We start from the raw sequence: 21,940 nt of genomic DNA, 5'->3' as shown, positions 1-21,940 counted from the left end.
GATAAGGAAGGAGCAAAACAAATTCCGCCTGTATAGGTTAGCTCAGCACTGGGATCATAGGTAAACTATGCTCATAGTTAGCATGCATGAAGTTTTTAAGCAGACAGTGATAATCACCTACAGATATGTGACAGAAAGATAGGACAATTTAATACAGCATAATTTGACATAACTCAAAGTAATAGGAGAAAATTAAGAAAATCTAATTTAAGATGGATATCAAAGAAGTTTTCCCAACTTAAGATTTTTTCTCTTGCAGAAAAGCTTCCCAAGGGAAGCAGCAGAAATCTTACTGCTCGAGCCAGATAAAAACAATAGTAAATGTACATGAATAATTCTGTACTGGCAGGGTTCTTGATGACATGTTCTAAAGTCTTTATTACTTCTGCTTTTTCTAACCTATTAATATCTTCTTATTTCAATAGTCACTGCTTCTCCCTCTCCCCACTTTCCTTTGTTCACTTTCTCCCCAATTCTGAGCTGTCAGGTACAACCACATCTTCCTAAATACAGTAGTTCTCACTAATTATGAAGACTCATTAATATTCTAATCTGCAGTGCTCCTCCCCGAAACAGTCACAAGGAGAAACGAGATCACCTGCATTTGCCATATCCACCCAGAAAAGAGCTCAAAGTCATTTTTAGGGCCATTCAACATAGCAAGCACTGGCCTTAGCTTAAGCAATACACAAGCTCTGAAGAATGAATGCCACAGAGATTACAATGGGTCTTTTTGAACAGGACCGATGCATCTATTTTCTAGCTGGCTCTTCTTCACATCCTCTGTTTTCTTCCATTTTTCCTCCTCACTTCTCTAATCTGTTCTCTGCCCTTCTTCCCCTCTGCTCGCCTCTTTGCTTTGTTCCTCCAGCACTCTCACTGTCTTCTTTCTTCCTCCATTTTTTCAGCTGTGCAGATGGGCCGGCTGGAGTTGATTGGGTCCTTCCTAGAAATCTCCACCTCCAGTAAGAAGCCAAACAAATGGCTACCGAAAGGCAAAACATGGCTCAGGTTTCAAATAAAAGAGTTATGCTGGCAGGTCTGCAGCTGGCAGGAAGCGCCGGAATGGCCTTCTGGACTGCTCCAGCGCCGGTTAATCCCCATGTAAACTTGATATTGAACGATGCTTAGGGTGTACATTCTTATAGAAGACTGAAAAAAAGCCACTGAACCAATGCAATACTGGCCATCAAAACAGTACCCACAAGGTCCTGGTGCTATGATGCGTGGATGTTAGACAGAATACAGCCTCTGGATTCGCTTTATGTTTTGGCAGCCATGCAATCTACATTTTATGAAACACAAAGTCCTTCTGACTTGACTTCATCTGAGTGGAAAAAGGCACTTGCTAAAGAACTTGTTCTCAGATCTAAGCTGTGAAAAGATGGTAAAGCAAAGCCAAAATAGCATATATAAAATGAGGCAGAACCTTAGGAACTGACTAACCTGGCTTTATCATTGCTTATATCCCAATATTACAACTTGTTTTCTAGGAGCAAAGTTTGCCAAACAGGCAAAAAGTATTGTATGCAATGCAACTTCCCTCTCAGGGCCAGGTATCTTGGACCATGGCAACTATAAGATAGTTATTTCTTGTAAGTTATCCCAAATCAGGCTTTCTTAAAGAAGAAATTACAAGAAATTAATACTTCAAATTTCCTCAGTCTGGGAACTGAATTGTCTGGGGGATCAATCTAATGTTGAGATACAGACATTTGCTTCTCTGGTATTTGTGGTATTTGCTATATTTAGAATACAAATACTGTACTACCCTGGGATGTTCCCCACTCTGTGATGCTCTTGAATCCCAATTGCAAAGAAGAAAGCAGCAACATTTTAGCAACTGAATTAGATGAGAATCCTAAGGCAAAAATTCCTTTACATTTCTCCCAAAAGAATGTAAAAAATTAAATAAAGAATACATACATAAATTTCTGTTTGCGGATGCACACACAGAGAATATGTACATAAAAAAAAAAAATTGCAACAGTGTGAAAAGTATGCAACTCAGCACAGATAATTTTATGAAACAAATGGAACACACAGATGGGTAGATAATTTGTGAGCGTACTGAGGTGGGAACATGTTGAAGTGTTTTTTGTAATCCATCTAGTATGATGAATTTCATGGTATAATACTTTGTCAAGGACTGCAGTGAAAGCCAAGCAGTTTCTCTGCAAATCTTAACAAAAAGAACTATCCCAACTTTTACAATCATCACAGCTGCTAAAACAAACTTGAATGTGACCCTCAAGCCACCAGGGTACCTAAGCTGAGACAATGAAATATAAAAAAAATATATCTATTTTAACAAACTTCTTTTGGGACAGGCAAAAGTAATAAATGGATGACAAGTGTAACTAAAAGCCAGCAGGAACTTTTTGCATCAGGCTTTGTCTATCCAGGAAAATGGAAAACCAAAACTCCCAAACCTCCTGAGATACATTTTATTCATACCATAAACCAGTCAGTATCGATGAGACTACTAAGTGGGGAAAATGGCACTAAGCAGAAATAAAAACCAGAGCTGACTGAATGTGAAGCAAAGAACCAAAACAGAGCCTGCAAGGAGAAGTGAGGTACAGAGTCAAGTGTCTCATGACAGGATAAAATCTTTTTGGCAAGTGTAGACCTGAAGGCATGATTCACAAATAAATATTTACAACTTGAATAAAATTTCAACACTAGCTTGAGAAAAACGGGGCTGGTCATGGCCAGGAAGGAATGCAGACAAAAGAAAAAACATTATCACGGGTTATGGAAGGACTTTATCTGACTACAGACAAAAAAAAAGTCTTTGGAGAAAAAGGTCATTGATTTCTTTTTTTTTTGCAAACAGGAAAAGTACTTGCAAACAGGAAATAAAAAAAAACACCGCTCCCTCTCAGTTTTTGAATCATCTTAAATGATATATTTCAAAAGTTATCCTAAGTGTTACTACTTCTCATTTAAAGGCAGAAGCATTTCTACTTCTAAAATATCCAGCAGCTTTCTAGAAACATAAGGTTAGAGGCTAAATGTCAGGAAATAATCTTTCTGGGACTTGAAAGGCACCTACTACTGCATCTTAAAACTGAATACAGCAAAAACAGCCAAGTAACCGTGGAGTTAGCTTCAAGTAAGAAATGCAGACACTGAAACATGATTTAATTAATTCTTGGGCTTGAGGAAATGTGTATGGAGCCACTGTAACCTGCCCTCTTATGAACACACAAAGTCAGGCATCTCATTTTACCTCCAGCCAAGAAATTATCCACACTGCACCTACAAAGAAATGAGAAGATGGCAGAATCTATGTAGTCTGGGGAAGTAAATTGCCTTTGCAGTGGGCAGCACTAAAAACGGGACATTTTTAATACTTACATCAATTAAATCACCTTGCTACCTGAAATATTTCATGTCTAAATAAGATAATTTGACATCTGTGCTGTCTGGGTATCTAATGTAATAGAATTTTCAATGACCCCAACTGTAAAGTAAAAAAAAGAGAGAGAGAAAGAGGGAGAGAAAGATGTAAGGAAGTTCTGTTAAGTTAAAGGTCTCATCCACTGCTGAAGATGAGCTTGCTATGTAAGGTACAGTAGCCACTGGTTCACAAAATCTGTACATGAAATTGAAAAAGAGTTATCACTACACTAGAGCCAAACAGAAGTAAATGCATGATATTCAAGTGATATGTATGGCTAAAGCCAGCATTACAAACATAGCCTTTTCCACCTGGACTTTAAGCCCTTTTAGTAAAATCCTGTCTCTGCATCAAATATGCATCTTCTGAAGCCTGCTATCAGATGGTAACGGACACATGACCAAACCCAAATTGTGCACAAGTTTGAACCACGTTAGGTTCCACTGTTTTAATCATTGCTGAGACTGAAATTACCTCAAGGCTATGAGGCCTGTGAATCCTAAGCTTCAATTCTTAAATAGCAAAGTTAAAGGCAACCATAAAAAAGCTATGCTTGAAAAAGCCAAAGAACATAGGCCTTATGCTGACATTTATTTTCCACCTACATTCCTTCTCCTTTATGCCTTCAATCCTTCCTTGCAGCATGCAGGTTCGTTGCACCCATTATTCCAGACACCCCTCCATTGCACCCGTGTAGGACATGGGACAAATAAGTTCGTGTGCCTCTTAAATCTGTTACGAAGTTCTCCTGCCCTGTGGTTTAGAAGTATCTTGAAGAAAGGTCTCAGTTACTACTGCCTGCTTCCCTGCACTGGGAAGCATTCAAAAATTTCATCCTGCTTAAGGACAAGAGAGAGAAGACAGTACGATTCTCAACGTTATTCCTATATCTTGTCTTGGAACTACCAGGCTGAACATCTGGGGATAGAGCATATTTCCATCAGCTGTACTCTCCTGGATGTCAGTGTGGTGTTCGTTTACGTGATACAGAACCCAGACCATGAAATACAGACTGAAAAACAGTAATGTTTCATACAGACATCTAGCAGTCATCACAAGTATAAATAAAGATCATTCTTACACTCTGTTGCTTAAGAACTAATCATTTAACTGTAAAATCTACTCAGTCCTTTTGCTAATTTTTCAGTTACCCATGGCATCTGCTGGATATATATATGATCTCAAAATGCACATTCCTTTATTATGCTGAGAGCATAGTATAATTTTCTTCAGATCATAATGAAACAATGCAGCTTTTATAGGAAAGTCCTATTGAGAAAGAAGCTTTACATAGAGCTGTTAATTATCAAAAAAAAAAAAAAAAAAAAAGGAATATTTTCTGGAGAAGGAAATGATAGGCACATTGAGATCAGAAACAAACACCCCCAAAAAGTTATGACATTGCTAAAGATAATTCTCTGTCAAAGTTTTCATTATAAACACACTACTCAAGAACTGACAGCAAACCCATAACCTAGCACACAGCCCAGGTGCCCAGAAGGTCTCCTTCGCTTTGCTGCAGAGATCAGGGAGTCTGAAAGGAGGAGGGCCATGAACTGTCAGCACAGACTGCAGCTTCACATCCTGTGATATCTGTGGCTGTGTGTTGGCTGACAAAGATGGAGGGCAGAGTCCAACTGAGGCTTTTTTTTTTTTTTTAGGATTTCCCTAGCATTGCCTGCCTTTAAGAGTTCATGGTACAAGTTCAAAGACCCCATAGGCAAGGGGTAGTGATGACATTTTGAGGTGCACGAGAAGGAGAGAACTTGCATTAGCTTAGGTGGGTAAGGGAGGCCTGAAGCTTTCATAGTTGTCAGCAGGTATTCTGGTATGAGTTATTAATAACATTATTCAATTGCATTTCTGAATCAGCATCTTTCTACTGAATCTTGTTACCTTTTACTTCACTTGATTTTGTTACTTAATATTATTGTCATGTTCTCTCTCTTTTATTTAGAAACAGAGGCTGCAGAGCTTTCTGCCATCAGGGTAATCTGATCACAGAATAGAAGCCCTGGCACTACAAAAGAAAGTAAAAAATAACAGCTCCATAAACAAGTCATTCTCCATGAACTTACCATTAAAATGCGTCTGTAGCTGTCTCTGTCGATGCCCCAGAGCTTGAGATCTGTCTTGGCCTTGACCGTGGCAGCCCTGGGTGTACCATAGATCAGTGCCAGCTCCCCGAAGCTACCTCCTTCTCCGATGCTGGTGACCCACTCTCCATTGACATAAACCTACCATGGCACAACGCAAAAAGAGAAGCAAAACCAATTTGGGGTTTTAGCTGCAGCTTTCCTCCTCCTGCCAGTTACCTAAAAAGCTATTAGCAGTTTCCTTTCTATGCTAGGGACACAGAAAGAAAACAAGAGCGTAACAGTTTCCTCAGTGAGTCACAAAGAGGGCAACAACCTGCTTTGTGGACAGAATTTCAAGTCGTCTTGCTTCAGTACAATGCCGGTATTTACTCTCTGCTTTTTCAGCTCCTGTGGTTAACTGGCATCGGCTTTTCCCTCTTGTGTTGGAAGCTCAGACAGTCAACAAGCAGAACTGTCACAACTTTGGCTTTTTATTAACACTGTCAAACTTGAAAGGAAGGAGATTTGTTGATACGTATAATGAGGTTTGCTGAAAAGCACCATGGCCATGAAATTAAAAACGTTCAAGACAGGGAAACATCTTCTGAAAAGGAATGTGTTTGTTTTTTTTTCCTCTCCCTAAGCTTAGTGTCTCCCACATTTAAACGTAACTATTGAAATCTCTTTCTCCCTTCGTGAAGAGTACTACGTGCTTTGGATTTGGGAAGCTACACACAGAATCATCCTTCATCTGTAACTCATGCATCTGAACTTGTGAAGCAATGTTTGGCCCAAAGGCTGTTAGATAACATCCTCTCGAAACATGGCATGGATTGGTACCACTATGCACAGCATCACTCCTGGATGACGCAGAATTTGAGAAGTCCTACACTTGAGTCCTATGTAAAACCTTCGCGAGAGAAAGGGGGACTTAGGCAGGTGCTTTACACTGGGCTGAATTTCTCATTGATCATACAGCTCCTGAGAGATAATAATGTATTCTAAAACAAGTATGGATCATGTATTCTGCACCTTGCTTGTAGCCTCGCTGCTATAAACCTACACAATAAACCCTTTTCATTCTGTTAATGTGTCAGTGAGTTTAGAGGGTAGGAAAGGCTGTGTGCATTTATCTGGTGCAGAATATGTCCCAGTCTGTTACAGGCCAACAACAGAAATGAACAAGAATTAATTTTACTTCTGCGGAAGTTTTGTGACAAAAAATAGAAGAAAATATGCAGGTATCTTTGTCTTCAGCAGGAAATGATGGGAAAGGGCCATAGCCTATTACCAGTTGCAGAGCAGCAGATGAGCAGTTTTTAAAAATGTGAAATAGAGCTGTATTTAAGCTAGGCATGAGAAAAGACAGTGACCAAAATAAATGAACTAGGGTCAAAATTCAACGAACTGTCGGTATTAATTTTACTTCTAACTTCATTTTATGATGAAAAGGCATATTACGAACTACAGCTGGAATCAATCCCAATTTATCTTCCCAATATTCAATTAAGATCTCATCTGGCTCCTACCTAGGTGAGTGAAAAGCTGTTTCGGTAGGAGCTAGATGAGGCCATGGAGCAGTTCAGCTGATCAAGGGACCTCTTGGGAAAGAGCTGAAAAGGAGCAGTATTAGCATCGCTGCTGGACTCCGGACAATGTTGTGGCTCTTTATGTTCCTGGAGCATCAAAGATCAAGGGGTTGAAATAAAGGGGGAAAAGAATCCAAAATAGGCAGGTGGTAGCAGACTGCCAGGAAAGAGCTCAAGCCACAAAAGGTGTTTGCAGCTTCTTTTCTTTGCCACTACAGAAGGAATGACACGTAGGAGAATATCACACAAGAGAATAACAACAGTGTTTCCTTTCAAACTTTTACACTCCCTGCAGAAAGTAATTCGCACAGAACATTGAATTGACTTCTGATTCTCCTCAAAGATGAAACTAGAAAAAGAAGTTTTAAAAACCCTGACAAACCCAAGCACTTTCCTGGTAGGTGAAACAAGCCGGTAAAACTGTGGGTCTTTTTTTTTTTGTTTTGACAAAAAATGGAGAAACGGATGAATAGATTTAGGATTCTTAAAGGCTAGTAACATAATGTACGAAATTTTTAAAACTCAGTGAATCCATTGCAAACTTGACCATATGCGTATCTGAATGTAGGGATACTCTCTTACTGTGGGGTATTTCACCAGATGGACCCTGGGTTTACTACAGCTAATTCATGTCTTCAGTACAAATCTCAACCAAAGTCACAGAATCATAGAATCATTTAGGTTGGAAAAAACCTCTAAGATCATCTAGCCCAAACTCTGAGGTTGTCAAAAAATTCCTAGGGTCCAATAGGGAAAGTGTAATAGATTTTAAAACATTTTGGACTACATTGTGAATGTCAGTATCCTTGATTCATTTTAGCACACAGAAATGCATGTGGTGTTTCTGTGCGCTTTTGTGAAGAACGGTTTTTGTTTTTGCACAAGAAGCAGTTTAGTAAAATGATTTGTTAAACGCAGTTACAATTTCATTGAGGAATACAAACCAGGGTTTGAATTAAAAGCAGAAAATAAACTCATTCCAACACCTATTTTTAAGCAGTATGGTTGACGTTTCTTTTTAAAGCATTATGCATTATGTCTGCAGCCCAGAAGGGAATTAAGCTGGTAAAACTCAAGAGAGAACATGTGAAGGATAGCCATTTGCTGTTGCACAGTTGTTGTAAACAGAGGCTACTACAAATCTGCTCTAAGACTAATTTTACTGTCTTATTTGACAAGACTCCCTGAAAGATGTTTGACATCTAGCCTATAAACAGTTTATGCAAATAGTCATTCCCCCACCCCAAGGGTGTCAGGTTTAAAGTACTCTGAAGTGAAACCAAATCATTGATCTGACAGTCTTTGGGCTCAGTATTCACTCCCCCAATAAAAATGCCATTTCCAATATCAGTCTTCAAAAGACGAAACAGATTGAGAATAACTATTGTTTTCTAAGAGGAAAGCCATTGCACATCATTCTCTGAAAAGGCCTAAGTCAACAATTAACTTTTGTCTTCATGACAATGTTAAAGTGCATTGATGATACATCACAATGCCATTCTGCCCTTTTACAGAGTTCAACTCCACAATTCCCTTTCAAATTGTTTTTTTTTTTTAAAAAAAAGATAAGAAGTAGAAAGGAAAGTGGCTCTGTTTGTAAGGTGTAGGAAGTAAAGCTATTTTAGGCTCAGAACAGCTAATGAAAGCCAATGTTATATGGCAGCAGCTCAGATGATCTCCTTTTTACCCTAAAAAAAATACTGGGCTGAGGTTTTGGCTCAGACCATTTTAGGCAATTGGGAACTCTAACCAAAGAAGCGAGTACACAAGTGAATTATTCCTACTTGTTACTTGACCTGCTGATCGCAGCTCCGTAATAGTTGGAACCTTCTTTTTTCATGCAGCTGGACAGAAATGTGTAACTGTAAAATGCCCAAATATGAGGCGGAATAAAGCCATCAGGACCACCTACTTTCCGCAGATCAAGAGTATTTAAGATTTCTATTGTTTTCCACCATGTATGAGCAGTGCAATTCTTGTGGGCTTAGAAATCACGCAACTTGGTTCACTTTGTTTTTTTTTTAGGAGACAAGTGGGAAAAATTGTCTGTGAGCATCAGTGGTTCCGTTCTCCATAGGCCACGATATACATATGTGCTAACTGCAAGAGAATATGCAATGAGTCACGCAATGCTCAATGTAATAGGAATGCATCTTGGCCTCATCCATCCTCCTGTTGTCTAGAGAAGCAGAATGTGACCTTACCACAGTAATATAACCATGTTACTTTGAAAGCAAGATATGAACGTGTACCTCTGAGCTGTATAGGAGTGAGCTTACCTTTACTACTACGTCTGTAATTTTGTATCACTGATTTCAAATAGACTTTTAGCTTTTTTGTTGTTGTTGTTGTTGCCACTTTGTGATCTATGTGGACAATCTAATTTGTTCCAGGCATTGCAACGTTCAGATCTTAAATTCCCTCCCTCAAATCTGTTTGTAATAATTTGTGCTTTGTGTCTTGTCAAGCCTTAATATTTGTTATCCAAAAATGAAGATGAGGTTTAGTTTGTCTTGGAAAAATAAGCAAGTCTTAGACGTGAAGGATATTTATATGTGGGTAGCTTTCCCAAATAAAGCCAGTGGTTTATTTGTAGTACGAATGTGTTTTTCTTAAATATAAATATACTAACTTGGAGACTGCTTTCAGTATCCTAAAAATTCAAGCTGACAACTCCAAGCTTTAAGAAGTTATGTTCAAAATTTCAGGAAGTATCCTTCCAAAATTAGAAAGGTGTCAAACAGGAAAAAACTTAAAGATGGAAGAATTCAAACAAAAAGCGACCTATGGATTATAAAACATAACTAGTTTTAAAAAACAGCACTATTCTCACATAAACCACTATGTAATTTTCATCTTTGTATATACAAACTAGACAATTTGTATATATAAACAAGGGCCTCAAGAAGATTTGACCTACAGTAGAAAGATAATCTTATCTGTTGTCCACAATATTATTTTATAGCTCCAAATATAACTTAATACAGTAAACAAAGAAGCTATTTAAGAAAAATACTGAAAAGTTATCCCTTTGATTTTCACTATCCTGTATGTTGACTGCTGTTGTTTTACAAGAAGAAAACCTGAGAATGACTGTAGAAAGTTGCCATGACATTAAATAGAATGGGAAGTTGTTGGGTCTAAAATATACATCTGTTCTAAAATGGTAGTTGATGGTGCTTTTTAAAGTAAAAAATGTGAGGTTGTAAGATTAAAATAATAAACAGGAAGTCACTTTTATATTTAGAAGTATGGATTAGAGATTTTTGCAAGACACATACTTTAGCAGGTGCTTTCAACATCTTTACTGGAAGCTTTAATTTAAGCTCTGCCAGATACATTTTGGCATACATTCACATGTCTCCTAGCAGAAAAGCTTCCGGTAGACAATTGACCTCTGAGACTTCAAACCTCATGCCATTATCTACCTAGTATAAACTTTATCCATATGCAGGGCCAGGTCATGAGTTAACAATTCTCCTCAACCCCAAACAGCTAAGGAAGACTGTGACCAGTAACTTTATCACGTCCCTTCCCACCCAGTGCCTGCTTTGGTCCAATACCTTTCCCATCCTGGTTTCTAGTACCCGGTGCATGACACAAAAAATCCAGCTTCTCCCAGACCCACCTCTTCCTGATTTCTTCATTATAAATGGCGTTCTGGGAAGTGCTGCAAAGCAGTAAGGTGATGGCTTACACGCTTTTTAGCTGAGTAAGCATACAAGTCAGATGGCAATCTGCTGTAAAGAAATGATCTGAAAATAACAGCCAGCAACCAAGAACCTTTCATGTTCAGCTCCTATGGCTTTGCATTCTCTGAAGAACACTTTGATTTCTTTAAAGTTAGGTAAAATAGCTACCAGCATCTCTGTGGATGTCTGCTTTTATTAACTTCACAACAGCTGCCACATAATTGTAAATCTTCTTCACTGTCATAAGGAAGTGAGATTAAAAAATCTTTTTACATAAAAAAAAAAAAAAAAAGCTCTTCTCCCTTGGTGCACAGGTCATGTCAAGCGGGGCAGCGTGCTTTCAAACTGAGGGGTATTCCATCTTATTGGGCTGGCCACGGTAATAACAGGAAGGAAATGTACAGATACTTTAATCTGTGGATATGCTAACGGGGTACTAATACTCTAAGAAAGGAAGAGTTGAGGATAATGTGTTAATATATTTTAAAATACATTATTGAATCATATTTACAATTGGACACCGATTATTACTAAGAAAATTGGAGATTTCTTACTTACTCTTTTGGGTGCCTATCCCAAGACTAACAGTAAATTACTTTAGAATGTTTTTTCCTAACTCAAAACACTATTTGCTGCTTTAGTTATTCCCATTTTATTGGTAGTTTCTGTTTGGTTGGTTGGTTGTTTTTTTGCTTGGTTGATAGATTTTATTTTAGTTTTGCCCTGACTTTCTTCCAGGGGATGGAAATTTTATGATGGCAACTGCGATTTCCTTTACATGTATCTTTGCATGTGTATGGAAAACCTGGTTGCTCAGAGTAAATTGCTCCTTGAATCCACAGTCCGGGTATACCTGACACTTCTGTGCAGATCAAGGAAATGATGAAAGCACAGCCTGGCCAGGGGTTAAAAGCCTCAATGCATATGCCAACACCAGCTGAACTAGGCAGAAAATGGCTTGAGGCTTTAAGTCTCGGGGTCAATTGTCTACTCTCCAAGTAGCTTTTTTTTTTCTTGGAGAAGAGTGGAAGCATGCCAAAAAAGAATCTGGCAAGGCTTAAATGAACTGCAGCTCAGTTACTAGTGGTCTGGATTTTCTTCAGACAACATGGATTTTAGCACTGCTGCCCAGAAAGTGGAAGAACTTTTTTTCTGGGGAGCACGATATTTACAGTTGTCAGTGCACACCCATGGGGGCTGGGAGCTGCTGCCTTATACACAAGCAAGTTACTGGGCATGAGCTGCTCAGCACCAACTGCCCTGGTACAAGTTTTAATCTATGGGGGAAAGGGCTTGTTTCTCTGCATGCTTCACAGCAAAGGTAATTTCCATAAGTAACTTCTGTAGCTCCCATGGTGTACTTGCAACTTGCTCCTGGATGACTGAGTATTTCTTGTGTCTTCCACAGTAACTCACAAAAGAATTCAGGGTTTTTTTGGCTGAAGATGTAGGCAAGGCTTAGGACAGAGAGAAAACCCAGCTGAGATGGGACTGCAGCTGTTAGCTCCACCAGGATGAAGGAAGGAGGATGTTGAAGGAGGACATCATGATAGTTGATCACAGAAGAGTTTGTCAAGACATAAAGAGTCAGGAGCTTTGGCTGTTCCTGGAATAAGCACAGTCAAAATGACATCTCCCAAGTCTTGTTAGGATGTGTTTGTCCCACTGCTCACATCAGAAAACTGCCCATCCATGGATCTGGGAAGTGTCAGGATGACGTTGTAGATCTTTCCACTTTGATCATTCTCCTAGGAGCTACACGCTGCTTTTAGCAATGAGGGGAGTAGGGGTTGAGAATGCTTGGGAACATGAAGGTGTGATCTATTCAAAGAAATCCAGAAATTTCTTTTTTTCTTAGAAATCTTTGGAAATCTCTCAGACGAGGCAGGAAAACTGAATATCCCGTATCTTATTTAATTGACCGGAGAACTGCAAACTAATCAGAATACAAAGAGAGCTTCTGCCTTCAACTCTAACAGCATAAAACAAAGCTGTGCACTACACTCTTTAGCAAACAATGAGTGGTCCTTTCTTTGATCAGGAAAGCACTCCTGAGATCAGTTAATTCTAAACGTGAGTCCCACAGAAGTCAACAGGATTGCTCACCTGCTTGCTTGCCAGCCTGTCATACCAGGGGTCTAGGAAAAAGTTTTCAAAAACATCTGTACAGCTTAAGAGCCTATAGGTACTTGCATTGCAGTGGCAATGAGGCTACTTTGTTGCTCTAGTTATTTTTCAAGTTTTACCCCAAATCCTGCCTCAGAAACCTCAAAGGCCCTTGAAACATTCTGGGAAATGCAATATTATTCTGCATTAGACTTCAATGAACTCAAGAAATCATCAGTGAAAAATGATCTGGACACATGTCTCAGACCATTTCTGGTCAAGATTATTTCTGAAAGAATTTCAACTTTATTCTTAAAAAACAAGCAGAACCTCTGATATACAACTAGCATGATGTAGTAACAGTGTTTTTGAGTAGGTGTCAGGATTTACCAGGGAAGGAAACTAAGGTGCTATCTTACCTGACAGAGAATACAGCCACTGGTGCTCTAAGCGAGTACTTCTCAACATCTGCAGAGATAAGGCCACCTTGGCCACTAGAGGCAACCACCAGTTACAGAAAATCCACAAAGCACCTTGCATGATGGTTTTACAAGCAGATACTAAACTAGGCCCTGGACATTTATTTTCCCCATTTTGTCAGTGCTTTGTGTGTAAAAATGATGTGTGCATGTGGAAGATATCTTTTGTTGCAATTAATTGCAAGTGTTTTGAAATTGTTTTCTTAGGTCATTCGGACCCCCTCTGTTCTTGAGCCAAACATTGAAGAACACTTTCCTAAAGGCTTTCAGTGAAGGCAAATTGTTTTTAAAGAAGACTAATCTATAACTTCAATAGTGCATTTGTGTATGTTTGTGGGTCTGATTCAAAGCCAGTGAAGTCATTAAGCTCAGTATCGGGCCTGAACCAATTATTTTAAAACTAAATTTTAGCACTGTTCTATAAATATTGTTCTTTTATTTTATGGCACTGTGGATGTGGCAATGTTTGCTGTTGAGAGGTATGCCTGATAGGAACAGTGAGTCAGGCAGATTTCCTGAGAAGCAGCTTCCAGAGGCAGAGGCAGCATGTGAAGTTTCTCAATTCCCAACAATACCAATTAGATGGTCTCCGGACACAAAGAGACTTCTAAAAAAAAATTAACTTTCACTAAAATAACTGTATGCCTCCTGCCTGGATTTAAAATAAATCACTTTCTCCTTTAAGTATTCCAGACAAAAGCCATCTGGGCATTTGAGGAGCAGTTGCTAATGAGCAAACCTGTCCTACCCAACAACTCTTGGTAGGAAAGATGTGTGTAGAGAATTCTGTCAAATGAGAAACTTGCAGCAAAACTGCAAAAGGGTCAGTTTCATACAGCATAAATATGATAAGAGGTGAACAGATTACAATTTGGAAGGCAGTTTCGGAAGAAAGCTGTATTTCAAAGACTTGCTGATTAAACCACCACATACTCCCTTAAACACTTTGTGGTCTAACAGATCACTTTACACTTATAATAATCCTTGCTTTATTAATATGCTGCATTGTTCGTATATTTGGATCTAATTTTAAAAGCAAATTAAGGTTTCTAAGATGAAACTAGCTGCCTCAGGCTGTATCTCAATTTGGAAGAAAAAAAAACACATGAGCTAAGCTAACTGATTAAAGAAAATATTTTCCTTATGGTTGATCTGAACCCTCGGGTGCATTCCAGCATGGTGGCCTGTTCTGCCAAAGACTGCACACCTCCAGGTGTGGTTAGGGTTCTGAAGATAATGTCATTTGCTTGTTTTTGATACCATATTTTCCTGCCTGGAATGGACAAATAAGTTAGGATGTAAAACATGCCAATTATAAAATTATGCACAAATGACTTAACACAACAAAAGCGAAGTAATGAGACCAATCCTGTGAAATCTATTTCAAGAACAAAGGAGACAGAACCACAGAACATGGCTGGATAAAGTTATGTGCCAGTGCATAAAAGTTTATTACGCAAAATCAAAATAAGCATCAGATCGTAACTGTGTACTTACATCCACTTCGCCTTGGTCAATCACGTAGAAGTTGTCTCCTTCATCACCTGGAAGCAAAATATAAACGGTGAATGTTTCCTGAAGGTCTGCTAAACTAGTCACTTATTTCCTGTCTCCATATTTAAATCTGTACATATTTGCACAGGTTTGTACACCAAATTACTTACAGGGAGACTCATTTTCTGAAACATCCTTACCTACTTTCCTTCATAAATCAAACTATCACTATCATTTCTTCCTATTAGTATTTTTGAATTGCATTAATTTATCTCTTTTGATTGATCTAACACTTTATTCAATGTAAACAAGCAAGAGGCTTTAGTATATCCTGAAGGTACTGAAGTCCTCCACAACATGCTGCAGGCATGCAGGTAAGTTGCCAAGTGTGATAACTATGATACAGCACAATGAGGTGTTGAATATTCCCAACATCTGCAAAAATGTTTTCCATCTCTAATTACTCTCAGCTACCCTGTGCCACCCTTACGCATTCTGAGCTGTGCTTCCTGAATATTTTAAGTTGAGGAATGGACATTTTAATTTGAAATACTACTTATCTATATTTAACCATAGCAGTTTGAAACCCTGGAGATCTATCAGTGTGGTTTTGCTGGAGAGCTCTATATATATTAGAGAAGATTGTGAACATATATTAGAGAAGAATGTGAGCAAAAGATTGTGGCTACATCAATGAATTTATGATATAGCCCAACACTTACAAGCTCTTGGAATATGGTCATTCTTCCCATTAAGCAAAGAGGGTGAACTCTCAGATGAAGAGATGTGAATCAGTCTAAGCAAACATGCAAGGGTAAATAAGAGGTGAAGGATTACCCTGTTGTATGACCGTTTCTCCTGCGATGTGTGTAACGGGAAACATGGCATCAAATATGTCACTGGAAAAGGAAAGAAAAAAATTGTTAACAAATCAGACTTATTTCTTATCTAGCCAGTAGACCTACAGTCATTGTTGCATTAAGCCTTCATGAAGAGATAGGGCAGAAAAAGAAAAGGAAAATGTTAGTTGTAAGAGAACCCCTGCTTGGCAAGAAACCAAAATAACTAGTTTGGCACAAGCTGTGGTTTAAAACTGAGGCCATGATTCAGTGCATGCTATTTTGAAAGAACTCCTGAATTATATGCACATAGGCCACTTCTTACAGCATTACACAAACTAGCCAGCTTGAATATTTTACTGTCTAAGCAGACAGATTTCATATTTTCAGCTGCAATCAGTATGTGTCACAGCAGTAATTGCTAGATGCCTAAACGGGAGCTCTGCTCTTCTGAACATCTGGCCTCACATTCACAAGCAAAACCTGTTCCACAATGCAGAGAACGTTTGGAAAGGTAGATGGCTCTAAATTAACGTAGGATAAGAGCTGGCAAGAGACTACACTGACAGCGCAGGAGACGGGAGGCCAAACTGAAAATCTTAGTTGCACTTTAGCGAGTTACTAGTGAGAAGGGAATCCGACCAATGCTATAGAAACGCTGAAGCTAGAGAAGAGCCTTTCCCTCATTAATCACTGCTGAATTACACACCTTACTGTGTTCTTAAGCATACTGTCACATATCCTTAAAAGGCCAGGCAGAGCAGTAAGGACGAGAATGCACCCTGCACCAACACTTTGGGCAACTTGCCCAAACCCAGTCCTTTGTTTATTGAGGGAGACAGCAGGCTCCCTGGAGCCAGGGCTTCCTCTCTCCACACCGGGGTTTTGGGGAACTTATTTTCAGACGCACGAACAGCACTGAGATGGGTGATCCCCACCTCTCTTCCCCTTCCTATGCATCAGTAGCAAGGGCTAAAGGAAATAGCTCCCCCACACAAACAAAAGGCAGCCAGGCGGAGTTGTTAACCACGCTCTTTGCTGGTCCGGAGTGGGAATGGTCCATTTGTGGACCACCAATGAGGGAGGTGAGATGAAACCCTTGGAATGGAGCAAATTCCTCAAAAACGTAAAGGAGTGCAAACAGTGGAGAAACGTGACATTTTCATCAAAATAGCCAGAAGATCAGCAACAAACCCATGTTGCATTTCAATGCCTTATATGGGAAATGCATATTGTAAAATCCCATTATTAGCTTATTTCCTGTTCATCTGTTCCAGAATTTATTCAGGCTCAGTTCTAGGAAATGTTTCACTCCTAAGTTCAAATTGGTCATGTCTTTCCTCTTAAGCAGCCAGAATGTTTTTGCTTCCATGGCTGAGACGGAGTACCATTGCTCTGGGTCAGTACCACTCACAGGAGAAGTGGGAGACCTGAACCCAAGCACCTCCCGCTGCTCCGGAGTACCTGCAAGGGATGCTTAGACCCATACTAAGATGATACTTTTTGCCCCTGTTGTTTCATCAGGCCCATCCTGTGCTATTTCTACTCACACTCAGGAAACACTTCCATCACTGGTAAAAAGCCTGCTCAGAGGTGCTGCAGAGACCATGTTCGCACCCCATTCTGAGCACCAATGCAAAGACCTATAATAAATTATTCTGAAAAGTCTATGGACTGTATTCTTAAATCCACTAAACTCATTTTTAATGAGCTTAAATGGGTTCAGCAGTTCTCTAGTTCAGGGATTTCTCCAGTTCAGGGACTTCTCTGTTGGCAGAAAACAAGCATCAGTCTGGTTTAGGCTGTGGAGCTGGTTCCTGTGCCCACACTCAGCCTAAAAGAAATGGGAGCAGAGGTTCAGATGTGCTGGGGGAAAGCACCATGATGTTAGGTGTTGAACTAGAACAGACACTGAGTAACCCTGTGCCAATGAGGTAAGCCAACCTGTTCTTCAGTAGCTCCAGGATCTGGATATTTGGTATCACAGAGACTCATCCACGACCTTCCTTCCACCGTGCCTGGTCACCTCACTAAGCTGTACGAAGAGTTCTGCAACATTTACTGGAGGAGAATGCACTCCACATGGCAGAGAATAAGGTCTTCAATGTGAAACATCCAAAAATAGACATGACACTGTGAATATCAATAACCAAACCAAAATGTGACTGCTTGAACAAACTTGGAAACTTTTTTGGGAGGGGAGATAGAAATGCAGAGGAAATAACTACCCACAATTTCAGCCTTTCATCTTTGTTTTAAAGCTGTATTTTATTTATAACTTAACAATTGACTGTACAAATAGCACCCAATCAATTATGTATAGCACTGTGTCCTTCTCCTAAATGTTCCACATCTCATTTCTAAAACACTTTATATAGTTTTATCAAAAAACTCAGACTAAAACTTTCAGTTGAAGGTGTAATGAACCCAAAGTCTGTTGGCAGCACCAGCAGTTTTACATTAATATTCTGCTGCCTCCTTCCATCACAAATACAATGATTTTCAACAAGGTCTTAATTTTATTAGATGAAGGCTTGGATTTTTAAAGAGACCTTTGTAGGATACGTCATCAAACATTAGCCTAAAATACATATAAGCACATATAAACACACAGACACACAAGTTACCCGTAATCATGGTGGTGCTGATTTATATCTCCAGAGTAAAACAAGGACATATCTTTGATAAACAAATGTAAATGACCAGTAATATCATGACTGTCAATGGAAGCACAAAGTCATGTTTCTTTCTACTTGGAACTATTGTTCTTAATTTATTATATGGATAGGCCAAGATCTCTCTCAGCAATTAATGAGCCGGAGAGTTTCTGGTTTTGGATGCTCAGTTTGAGATTCATTAAACAGACTCAGATCTCAGATGATATGGATCAAGAGGCAGCCTCAAAGTTTCTCAACCTACAAGTCTGGCAGCCAAAAGCTGGGACACTTAGAATACCACCAAAGAAAACCATCCTTCTGGAAATTATCATCATCTAATGTACCGAATGCTTCAGGTCCTTGTATGAAATCTGGCTTTTCATTTAATTCAGACTAAGTGTAAAATCTGTTTTGAGAATTTTCTTATTGCCTTTATTCGCAGTTGCTGAAATAAACACAAAAATGTCACAAGGATCAACATGCCAAAATACTTTGAAATTTTGAAAAATTTGTTCCTGACCCAAGCCAAAATATGAAACTACAATAAGCAGACATATTTTCCACCTCCCCAGTAAATGTCCTATGCTCCATATTCAGTTCCAGCCTTGTCCTGGGGCTGTACTATGCAGAGAAAACAAATCAAGCTTCAAATACTGAACAAGTTAAGAAGTGGCACTCACTGAAGGCATAAATAATACAGCACGCCAAAATATGTCCTGTTGTTTTCTTCTTGCCTTGTGCACCCGTTTATCTTTTTAAGCCATTCAAAATCTCTTGCTGACCATTACGGTTAAAAAAAGAAGCCCTTACAAATACAGCACTGCAACCATCTCATCATCAAGCAAAGATCGTAGCCATGTTCTCCTACAGCTCTGCAAAAGTAGGTAATTGCATTTCTTGGTTTTGAAAGTATCGTTAAATACTGTTAAATAATTAGAGGCAGACAGACACATGCATGTTCCTAAATTACAGTGTAAACAGAAAGTCAGAAAATCACTAGTTAAGTCTTCGCCCAATGTTGAACTACCATGATTTCATCTTCTGTCTGAGCTGCACCACTAAGAACAGATGCTTTCAGCATCTGTCTGAGCTGCACCACTAAGAACACAGCAGCCTCTGTCTTCTGCCTCTGCACCAGCTACTTAGCTGTTGACATCGACTGTGCTAGCAATTCTGTGTGCTGAACTGATATGGAAAGGGCTTGATTTTTTGCCAGGGTTTTTATTATTGTGCTGTAAATGAGAATTGCTCACAGGGATTTCCTTATTTTGTTCAAATGGAAATGTTATCATTTGCCATGTTTCCAGATGACTTGTGCAGGTGATGGAAGGAAACAGGGCAACCACTTCTGGTATTTCAGCAGCTGTTCCATGAGACTGCAGCCACGAGAGATGCACTGCACCCAGCACCTCCTGGGCTCGGCATCTGTCCTTGGAGGGCTCTTTCTGACCCTCTTCAGAGCCAAAATTTTTTATAGGCTTTGTAATTTTTTCACAACTTCCCTACCTCCTTCCAGAGGATCTGTCTGCTTAATTGTGGCACCTGGAGCCAAACATTTGTTCCAATCAGAAGGTATCAAGGACAATTTTTGACTTGGAACTATAGTTGCAGGTGGGTTTGTACGTACATGAATATCCACATTTGGATCCAAAGGGAGACACTAGCAGGACATTACTAATGTTTTCCAAGGGAACTTCTGCACGTTTAATTATTTGTAACTTTTTGATAGTATCCTTCAAAAACAAATTACAAGAGAAGCATGTGAGCAGCACAGAACATACAGAACAGTTAAGTAGTCCAACAAAGTCAGAATAAGAAATGTGTTTAGACATGAAATCTCTATCTATTCAATCAAAAAATACCACCTGTCTTCTTAGGGAATATCAAAATGCAAATGACTTTTTCAGAAAGGTCAAAGATACCAAAGACTTGCAGCAAGTTTTAGCACATGAGGCTAAATCATGGAAGATGAGTATACAGGAGAACTGGAAATGGCTGTTGTCAGAGCTGAAATCATAGGGACCCTCTGCTGTCTGTTGTTTGTATGACTTCCTGACACCTGCACAGGCTGAGCCAACTCCCTTTTTATGCAAAGAAGGAAAACTCCACACAAATCAATGGGGCTGCAAAAGTTTATACCAGTAAACAATCTATCACACTGATTGCAAAATAAGTATGATGAAATACTTTGCTGATTTAATTCAGTAGCATTTTATATATCCCGTTTGCCAAGACATAAATGACTGCGCTAAGAGGAAGCTAGTAGACAGGGCAGGCCCAGGAGCTTCACTTTCTCACGAGAAAAAGTGAATGATAAAAATAAATCATCTCATCTGCTTTTACACTGAGGCTGCCTGGAGTCTGCGCAGAATATGAGATAGGCAAAAAAATAATGTTCAGTGTAGGTAATATAGTACTGGCAATGGGCAACCGAGAACAAGCTTGTTAAAACAAAGCGAGAGAACAAGGATTCCAAGCACTTTCAGAACCAGACCATGGCAATGGCCAAAATAGGGAAACTATGTAAGACAATTTATCAGTTTCACAATCAGATTTCTTTCCAGCCGTTGCTGTGCTGAATGCATTACAGGAAAGGAAAAATGGAATAGACAAAATGTATATGTGTTAGACAAAAATGGAAAATCCTCGTTATACCTGCAGGTTATCATTTGTCAGAGTTCAATCAGAACAATTTCATCGTGCAGACAAACTCTGAAAGCCTTCAATATTTGTGCTAAACAGCATTTTTTTTTGCTTTGCTGTCTCTCTAACAAAACAAAGAAAGCCCTGTATTGTTGAGGATAGGTTTAAAAGATATGTAGTTACTCTAGCATAATTCAACAAAGACTTGCAACTTTTCCTTGGATTACAACTGCTCTAGCATGAGGATTCCAGTGTTTTAAAGCCTTCTGACTCATGTATCCTTAAAGTTTAGTAAACATGGTTGATAACGACTCCGCCTTTTTTTAGCTGTAACTCATATATGGGTACTATTTTAAGATTTCTGAAGTTTTGGAGGTTGTTCTCTCCTCCTGCTTGTCTAAGATATTCTTATGATTCATTTCCTGAAAAGATAACAACTTTCTAGCAATTGTTCTAACAACAATCTTCTCCTGCCCTGTAAGGACAAAGAGCACAGAATTTAAAACCGACAACTGGGTTCAATTAACATCTATGCAGTGAAGGAGTAATTGCAGTACTTCACCACGAAACAAACTGGAGGCTCTGTGTTATGTGGTGCACACTGTGTATAAACCTTTGATCCACAGCTTGTTCCTAAAAACGCTGCATGTCATTGCTGATGTACAACACTGAAACCTCTGAGAAACAATTACTATTATCGAATGACTATTGAGAATAAAAACAATACTTTGCACAGGTAAAAGAAAAGATTCCTTTATAGAGGTGTTTAACATTAATGGTCTGGAGCCCACAGTTGTTATAATCAAATATGTGGTGTCACAGGCATGTACCTAGGATAGAGAGTCAGTACTGAAGCCTTAATAAAAACATTATGCAGCTACTTCCGTCAACTTCTTTTCCTGTTAGGAGAGCAACAAATTAATTATAGCAACAAACAAGGCTACTAACAATTGAGAA

General features: G+C 39.1%; 1 protein-coding gene across 2 annotated transcripts in view; it reads right to left on the bottom strand.

Moving 5' to 3' along the window:
• Positions 1–21,940, bottom strand: part of PRKAR1B (protein kinase cAMP-dependent type I regulatory subunit beta) — a 100,145-nt gene that overhangs the window by 27,441 nt on the left and 50,764 nt on the right. For both annotated transcript variants that reach the window (XM_035339778.1, XM_035339777.1), the window contains exons 5-7: positions 15,682–15,743; positions 14,848–14,894; positions 5,485–5,643 (exon numbers count right to left, since the gene is read on the bottom strand). In XM_035339778.1, the coding sequence (XP_035195669.1) occupies positions 5,485–5,643; positions 14,848–14,894; positions 15,682–15,743 (268 nt within the window). The remainder of the gene's footprint in view (positions 1–5,484; positions 5,644–14,847; positions 14,895–15,681; positions 15,744–21,940) is intronic.

This window comes from Oxyura jamaicensis, chromosome 14 (genome assembly GCF_011077185.1).
Source record: "Oxyura jamaicensis isolate SHBP4307 breed ruddy duck chromosome 14, BPBGC_Ojam_1.0, whole genome shotgun sequence".
Lineage (NCBI taxonomy): Eukaryota > Metazoa > Chordata > Aves > Anseriformes > Anatidae > Oxyura > Oxyura jamaicensis.
The sequence above is the reverse complement of the archived record's forward strand: the minus strand, read 5'-3'. Positions and strand labels throughout refer to the sequence as shown.